We start from the raw sequence: 9,501 nt of genomic DNA, 5'->3' as shown, positions 1-9,501 counted from the left end.
ATAAATGGATTATTAATAGTACAGTATGTTTCTAGCTGCGGATATTACAACCTTATTAAAGACGCGACACTAGAAAATAAGCGCGTTGTACAACGATAATACTATGCGTTTCTATGGTCACAGAAATTCTTAAATTTATCTGTTATGTCTTCATTTTTTATTTGAAAACACAACCAATCAAATGGGCATTCCATCAAACATAATGTAGAGACCGGGCACAGAATGGAATCTTTAACACAGAAAATATGACTTGGAAAATTCACTGAAAACAACATTCAATTTTAATTGAATTGAATTACCGGTACTTGTGTGGTGTGGGTGTCTATTTTTTTTCGAGTCAAAGCAAGTATAATACTAATTATTATTTCACACTGATATTATTATAATTAAGTATTATCACTATCAGGCCTAATGATTGATGCTAGAAATCTATAATATTCACCAACAAGCTTTCGCGGTCCAGTAGTGAATTAGATAAGTAGTTCTAGGTCTATTCGTAGAAGTAGTAGTATAGTAGTAGTAGTAGTATTAGTAGTTGTAGCAGTAGTATATAAATTATATATATATATATATATATATATATATATATATATATTTACATCTTACATATATTTACATCTTACATATATTTACATCTTATTTAAAAAAAAAAGTCTGGTATACAGTAATCAGTAGCCTGTAAAAGTCCATTGATAATAACATTCAAGTTAATAATTTGTATGAAAATCTTTTTGTCACTTTCTGGGAAAATATGTCTTTTAAGACTACAATAATAATAAACAATATGTAAGTATGACCGCTGGACCGACTTCTAATTGACCCCGACTTCACTCTCGTATGGTCGACTAGAGGTATTTTTACAATCATTCATTTTGGTATATTTTGGTATATAAATATATACAGTATACAGTATTGATTGTATAATGTTTAGATATGTAAAATTTTAATGTGAAGGAAATATTACTTATTTAGAATAATTGATAATAAATAATTAATAGAATAAAAGAAAGAATAAGGGATATAAATATGTCAATAGTAACAAAACAATAGTTTTGCTCAAAGAAATGAATGAAAAAATAAAATATGTATATATATAGTATATATATATTATATATAAGCTTGTTAGTTTATATATATATATATATATATATATTATATTATATATATATTATACTGTACAATAAACTGATAAAGATGAATTAATATAAGAAAAAAACAGGAAAAAAGAAATGAGTGAAATAAATGGAGAAAAAAATAGTCTTATTTCATGTAGCCTACTAATCTAATTTTTTTACAGAAATATACAAAATGGATTATAACAACAAGAACAGACTCAAAGGGCATTTTCCGTCAATAAATGATACAGGTGAGACATGTTAGGTTATAGTATACTCTGCTGCATTACTTTCTTCATCACTCTCCCCCCCCCACCCGTAAACTTCGACGTTTTGACAAGTGAGGGATGTCATTATTTCAAAAATAGACAATGCAATATTTCTTAATGCCAAGTTATCAAAACAGTCTTATAATAATAATAAAAACAAATAGGTTTAAGTAGGTAATGACTATGTTTTTCCTTCTTGAACCACACGCAATTCCACATTATCATAACAATTAAATTAAACAAGGAAAAGGAACATTTTAGACGCACAGCTTATAAACTGAAACAACAAAAACAAAAAAACATTTCACAAATAATGATGAAAAAAGGCAGGGTATTAAGTTACGGTGCGGCAAAAAGACAAGTGTCAAGTTTGGGCGGTAACAAAAGGTCAGGCGTCAAAAACCAGACAACGGGCCAGATGGCAAGAGGTAGACCTGTTTTGTTTCTAGATTTCCTTGAAGTTAAATATTTTATTGTCAATACCTGAGTAAGGGTAATAGGATAGATATTAAGTCTTGTCGAATGTAATTTTAATTTTAATTTCAATGCTTTTATGTTTTGTTTTGTGACTTTTCTACATTGTATTGTTTGGCAATTTTAATTACTTGTATGTATTTATTTTCTTTTAATTACTTTAGTTTTGGATGCACCATTATTGTAATGGGTGCCACTGTTGCAAAAGCGTTTTCTAAATAAATAAATAAATAAAAAGGATAGTCGCCTATCACTTTAATTATAAACAATCAGGAAGACTTTAACAAGGTGTACTATGGCTACCTATTGTGGAAAGCAATAGGTCTTGCAACAATTAATTATACATGCTCTGTTTGGTTTTGTAACAGCAAATGTTCTATTGAAAAGCTTGAAAACATACAATATAGAATGGCGAGAATTGGATACTAAAGGCTCCAAGAAATGTAGCAAAAGAAGCTCTTCTTGGTGATTTAGGATGGGAATCTATTGTTCGCACATAAAACAGATTTAGAATGAATTATTTCAATAGGCTAAAAAATATGGATGATAGTAGATGGCAAAAACTACTTTGTAAATATATAACGGAGGTCGGACATAATGTCAAATGGAAATGGATTACCCACATACAAGAGTTACTACAGAAATTTGATCTAATTGAGAATTTTAATTTAGAACAAGATAGCTCCTGGCTATATTCATTTATTAAGAAAAATGCGTATGACAATGCTAAATTATGGTACGAAAGGGCAAAATCAAAATCAACCTTATCTGATTATGTGAAATATAAAAGTAAACCGAAATCTGAGTACTGTATTATCTATTCTAAGGTAAATTTTCTCGGTTGGTCTAAAATTTAAAATAAGGACTAATTCATTAGCTCTTGAAGGTAGAAAGTAAAGTTAGTTTAACACATGCTCAGGTTATTGTCAACTTTGTGACTATGATACTGTTACAAGTAAACTGATCATTTTCTTTTTTTTAATGTAAAATTTTTAATTCTTTTAGAGAAAAACACTTTCTTAACCTTAAAGAAGAGCTGTTATATTATGGATACCAATCTTGTTGGGATAATTTCGTAAATGGTGCTATTGAGTTTAAGCATCATATTTTGCTTGACGATCTCTATACAGCATTCCCTAATGAAAGATTAAGAGGAATTGTAGATCGTCACTGCAAACAATATCTGGTTGCTTTATGGAGAGCTAGAACAAATACATTAATTACATTACCGCTCCATAATTAAAATGTTATCTTTTATTATACATTTATTATTTTTCTATTGTATAGTTATTAGCAATTTTTCATTGATACATGGTGCTAATTTTGACACTTGTTTATCTTTCATTATATAATTATAAATATATTCTTAATTGTTGCTTTTGTTTGATAAAGGCTGTGATGTTTCATCGGTCTGTTTGAATCTTTATCTATTATGTTAGTTAATTTAATCGCGGTCTTTTTGTTTTTAGTTAAGTTCATTTTATATCTAAATTATGTTTTTTATTTTAATTTTTTTTGTTGTATTATTATTTTATTTTGTTGAACTCTGTCTGATACCGTAGTGCTTTTGAATATCATATAGAGGTATTTTCGTTTTCAGCGTCCATATCCACGAACAGCGCCGATTATCCGTTCTAGCAGAGAACACATAGCCGATGCTGTTTTGTGTGTTCTCCAAAGTATTTCACTCAATCAATCAATCAATCAATTTATTAAGAATAACACCTTAAGATAGGTGGCACACATAACAATAATAGTAGTGCATTCAAGTTAACAATTTTTACAGACAGTGAGGTAAATTAAAAGTAGGCGTATAAAGAAACACAATTAAAAATAATATGTTTAACTTAATGCTAAACAAAACCGAGAAAATTAATTAAAGTAATTGATAAAAATTCAAACAGGCCAATAAAAAACAAAAACCAGTATATCAAACAAAAGCAACATATAAAATAAATTTAGAATTAAATATGAAAGACAAACAAAAGTCAAAAGTGGTACCATGTCAATGAAAAATTGCTTATTAAGATACATTATTTATGGAATTATGGAGAAGGATTAAAATTGATATATTTCGGACAATCAGAATGAACAATTATAAGATCTTGTAGTATATAATAATGAGATCGGTGGCATACACAAAAAAAAAAAAAAAAAAAAAAAAAATTGAAGAAAAAAAGCGGTGCATCCAAATTAACCATTATTACAGACAATGAAGTAAACTTTAAAAGGGGATGCCCCGGGATCTTAGACACAGCTGTCTGTCCATATTGTAATAGTGAACGAACGAATGGTCTTCCATAAAATGTGAAAGCACCACAATCGGTGATGTCACAAGACTGCTCAGGATGCGTTTTGACAATGTCAAAGGAAACACATTGAAACCTTAGAAACTAACTTCCATGAAGCGGTCAGTGTTACAGGTATCAAATATTTAAGTGCTAAACAAAATTACGCTGCTCGTATTATTCGTATCGGAGACAACTCAATATTAATAATTTAATTTACTTATATAACAATGAGGTCATATCGACCTTCTGCACACGCCATTGATTGTTTTTTATTAGCCTGCAAACAGAAAATCATATTTGAACATGCACCATATATATATTTGAATTCAGTAAAGCCTGTTGCAAACGTACGTTGTTAATTTTTTTTTGTCAAACGCTTGTTAAAGTGTTACGGGATATTGAACGTGGGCATTGGTGCTTTACTTGTATATTGCTGGATTAATTTTAATTTGGCCATATATTCTACAACAAGGTGACTGAAGATATTAAAATGAGAGTATCAAAAGCGAATCTTTTGGATTAGATGTCTTAGGCCGTACACTCTTCGGAACACAGTAGAAGATTGTCTCCCTGTGTACTGCCAATCACCACCAGGAGGATCCTAAACCGGAAATAAGTCTTCATATCTTCATAAGTCTTCGTATTATTGATATTCACACCGAATAATTATTCAATCCAATCCAATCTAATGAAATTTAACACCATTTACAAATAGAACAACTGTAGTATTCTGCTTTCAAGTCTATAACATAACACAAACACTGATCAGTTCGTGAATAAATAATTTGAAGAAAAAATCTAATATCTTGTCTTGTTATATAGACCTTAGATGCAAGAGAAGAGAAGGAGAGACGCAGAAGGAAGAAACAACGAGCTGCAGAAAGGTCACAGGTAGATAAACTTCTGAAAGAAATACAAATAATGCAAGAAGAGGAAGTTGTTATGCCTATCCAAAAGCACACACCGTATGAGGTAGGAAGCTGTTAACATTCGTCCAGGCATATATTAAAATTAAATTATACTTAAATCAGGAAATAAAATTGTGCATTTAGGCCTATATAATTGTGCACACAGATCGATGCAATTGAACTAATGCGAAGTAAAAATTAATTCAAAGGCAATACGTGTAACGACAATTTATTTTGAATTAATTGTAAAAATCGTTTAAATAATGTACTATTTTATCTTATATGTTTTTACATATGTTATCAAAATAAATTTACAACTAATTATCATTCATGCATGTACTTAAATTCCTGTCTCTTATACACATCTAGATGTGTATAAGAGACAGCACATTGAAACCTTAGAAACTAACTTCCATGAAGAGGTCAGTGTTACAGGTATCAAATATTTACGCCTAATTAAGTGCTAAACAAAATACGCTGCTCGTATTATTCGTATCGGAGACAACTCAATATTAATAAGTTAATTTACTTATTTAACAATAAGGTCATATCGACCTTCTGCACACGCCATTGATTGTTTTTTATTAGCCTGCAAACAGAAAATCATATTTGAACATGCACCATATATATATATTTGAATTCAGTAAAGCCTGTTGCAAACGTACGTTGTTAATTTTTTTTGTCAAACGCTTGTTAAAGTGTTACGGGATATTGAACGTGGGCATTGGTGCTTTACTTGTATATTGCTGAATTAATTTTAATTTGGCCATATATTCTACAACAAGGTGACTGAAGATAATTTTTGTGAATTACTATAGGTAAACTATTTTGGCCAATGTCTTACCACAAGAACAGGGTAAGAAGATCATCGGCCTTCGCAAGTGGACGATATTCTAGTTTAGTACCCGCCGTACTAGAAAAACAAGAGCAGAAGGTATGTGGACTGTAGTTAACATCAATGCCAATATAGAAATGTTGTCCTTCAGCCATTAATATTCAAGATTCTACATTAATTCACACAAAATACATAATACCGAAAGTTTTTGTCGATTACACGTCTGATATCAAACACCTAAAATTCTGGCAGTAACATTGGATAAAGGATATACACAGATATATACATACACACATATTATATATATGTATATATATATACATATATATATATATATATATATATATATATACATATACATATATATGTATATATATATATTTCCTATTTTTTTGCACTGTTTCTTTCTGGCCGTCACTTTGGTCACTTTCCATGCTTAGATTTTTTCCGTACTTTGCCGAAGCATAGGCCATATATCAAGGATGTGCCTCCTAATATTTAGTGTCAATCTATGGTGGGGGTGTGCGTATAAGGACCAATTAAATTGATTTAAGGTCAAATAGTCTACACAGGATATTTAAAAAAACGGTCAGTTGATGTGACTAAAACTTACGGAAAAGTTTAATCAAGTTACAAGGAAGAAAAGTTTGTGTTTGTGACGACCCAGTGAATGGTGTAAATCTGAGGGTCTTTTCAATTTTGAGGACCCAGACCTAAAAAAAAAACAATTTGTCTAAATGAAACAGTCTATAATACTTTGTATAGGTCTTGTAAAAATATGATAAACATTTTTGTGACGATCCGCAGTATGGTGTGCATCTGAGGACCATTTAAAGGAAAACGTCCCAGACCATATATTTTAAACACGGATCAACTGATCCGAATGAAACATTGGAAAAATTTAACCAAGTTACAAGGAAGAAATTATTATGTGCTGGCGACAAATCAGTCAAGGGTGTAAATGTGAGGGTCATTTCAATTTTTGAGGACCCAGACCTAAATATCTCTTTAAAAAACTCAATGGGTATAATTTAAACCTTGTATAACAGTTTGTCAAGGTCGAGTAAAGAAATGATTAAATTTTTGTAACGATCCGGAGTAGGGTGTAGATCTGAGGACCACTGAAAGGAAAACGTCCCAGACCACATATTTCGAAAATGGATCAACTGATCTTGAATGAAACATTCAGAAAAAGTTTACCAAGTTACAAGGAAGATAGTATTATGTGTTGGCGACGAATCAGTCAAGGGTGTAAACTGGAGGGTTATTTAATTTTTTGAGATCCCTGACATAAATATCTATAAAAAGTTTTCAATGGATGTAAATGAAACTTTCTATAATAATTTGTAAAAGTCCAGTAAAGAAATGATTGAATGTTTGTGATGATCCGGCGTAGGGTGTGAATATGAGGACCATTTAAACGAAAACGTCCCAGACCAGATATTTCAAAAACGGGTCAACTGATCCAATTGAAACTTTCGGGAAAGTTTAACCCAAGTTACAAGGAAGATATTTGTTATGTGTAGGGGACGATCCAGATTAGGGTGTAAATTTGAGGGTCTTTTAAATTGCTTACGTCCCAGTTATAGAGAGATAAAAATGACACTTTGCAGAATAGTTTTTCATGGTGAAATGAAGAAATGATCCAATTTTGGTGACGATCCGCAGTAGGGTGTGGATATGAGGGCCATTTAAATATTTTTTGTTGACAGTTGGTTAAATTATTTAAACGCAATTTGCGTTTTCTAAAGCGCTTAAACCAGTTACAGCTAGGTTAAACTCAAAACTACCGTGATATGCATGAACAATAATTTGCTTTCAGTCATTGAATCGCTATGAACAGAAAATGAACTCTCATATACAATGTCGGCTTATATGGCCCGCAATGGTTATGAGTCACGATGTACCTCGCTATTACCATTGCAGCCATAGTTAAAGTCTCACTAATAACGTCGCAGTGAACTTGGTTTTCGTTTTGTTTTCTACTTTATTTTTTCCCACTTCATTAAAATTATATTGGTTTTCGTGTTTTTTTTACTTTATACCTTTTAACGACTTTTCTCAGTTTTTGTTGCAATTTCAACTTCATTTCTCATTAAAGTAATGGGGAAAAGCCCTATGTTCTTTTGTTTAAACATATTAAGTTTCTTATTGCCATTTTACTTGCTCTCTATTGAATTCTATGCTTTCTTCGTGCTTTATAAGATTTCTACCATACACAATGCGAAGTTGGCTTAACTTGTGGTAGCCACTGTATACGCGCTGAAGCGTGGCGACACTTTGGTACCCAGTTCAATTCCATCCGCTGGTCTCCTTGTGTTTCAGCTAACAGTGGACTAAAATGAGAGTATCAAAAGCGAATCTTTTGGATTAGATGTCTTAGGCCGTACACTCTTCGGAACACAGTAGGAGACTGTCTCCCTGTGTACTGCCAATCACCACCAGGAGGATCCTAAACCGGAAATAAGTCTTCATATCTTCATAAGTCTTCGTATTATTGATATTCACACCGAATAATTATTCAATCCAATCCAATCTAATGAAAGTTAACACCATTTACAAATAGAACAACTGTAGTATTCTGCTTTCAAGTCTATAACATAACACAAACACTGATCAGTTCGTGAATAAATAATTTGAAGAAAAAATCTAATATCTTGTCTTGTTATATAGACCTTAGATGCAAGAGAAGAGAAGGAGAGACGCAGAAGGAAGAAACAACGAGCTGCAGAAAGGTCACAGGTAGATAAACTTCTGAAAGAAATACAAATAATGCAAGAAGAGGAAGTTGTTATGCCTATCCAAAAGCACACACCGTATGAGGTAGGAAGCTGTTAACATTCGTCCAGGCATATATTGAAATTAAATTATACTTAAATCAGGAAATAAAATTGTGCATTTAGGCCTATATAATTGTGCACACAGATCGATGCAATTGAACTAATGCGAAGTAAAAATTAATTCAAAGGCAATACGTGTAACGACAATTTATTTTGAATTAATTGTAAAAATCGTTTAAATAATGTACTATTTTATCTTATATGTTTTTACATATGTTATCAAAATAAATTTACAACTAATTATCATTCATGCATGTACTTAAATACCTGTCTTTGGTATAGTATTATTTACAGTACTTTAAAAATATCTAAATAGCCACAGTTGATTTTGATTAATGTCAGAAAAACATTAACAAGACGTTGCAGCTACGTCATTGAGTCAGAAATTACTATGCTTATTGCTACCAATGTACAAAAGGTACATCATTATAATGTAATGTGCGGTTTGGCGCAGTGGAAATTGTTTGGTTTCTCAAATTTGAGGTCGGGGTTGCAATCCTTCGCTGTGCATTTCGCTTGCGTCTTTGAGCAAGGCACTTCATTACTCATTCTACCCAGCTGTATCAATGGGTTCCAGCGAATTGATGGGAGTAACCTGCGATGGACCAGCATCCCACCCAGGGGGCGCATCACACACTCATCCGCTTCACGCTAATTGAAATTGGGGATAAGCTCCAGACCCTATGAGCCCCGTCGCTCGGCAAAGATTTAGTTATATTATTATTATTATTATTATTATTATTATTATTATTATTATTATTATTATTAT

General features: G+C 31.5%; 1 protein-coding gene across 1 annotated transcript; it reads left to right on the top strand.

The window, feature by feature from the left end:
- Positions 1-1,274: 1,274 nt before the first annotated feature.
- Positions 1,275-8,730, top strand: LOC117118156. Its single transcript, XM_033262670.1, has 3 exons — positions 1,275-1,366; positions 5,876-5,991; positions 8,566-8,730. The coding sequence occupies exons 1-3, from the start codon at positions 1,309-1,311 to the stop codon at positions 8,728-8,730; spliced, it is 339 nt and encodes a 112-aa protein (XP_033118561.1). The 5' UTR covers positions 1,275-1,308.
- The last annotated feature ends 771 nt before the right edge of the window (positions 8,731-9,501 follow it).

This window comes from Anneissia japonica, unplaced genomic scaffold, assembly GCF_011630105.1.
Source record: "Anneissia japonica isolate Jap-2015-1 unplaced genomic scaffold, ASM1163010v1 scaffold11779_len1430905_cov172, whole genome shotgun sequence".
Taxonomy (NCBI): Eukaryota; Metazoa; Echinodermata; class Crinoidea; order Comatulida; family Comatulidae; genus Anneissia; species Anneissia japonica.
Note: the sequence above shows the minus strand (reverse complement) of the source record. Positions and strands in the feature narration are given on the sequence as shown.

Coding starts and splice junctions, on each gene's coding strand:
- LOC117118156 (XM_033262670.1), top strand. CDS start 1,309: ATGGATTATAACAACAAGAACAGACTCAAAGGGCATTTTCCGTCAATA. Junction 1,367..5,875: donor TCCGTCAATAAATGATACAG/GTGAGACATGTT, acceptor GAATTACTATAG/GTAAACTATTTTGGCCAATG. Junction 5,992..8,565: donor TAGAAAAACAAGAGCAGAAG/GTATGTGGACTG, acceptor CTTGTTATATAG/ACCTTAGATGCAAGAGAAGA.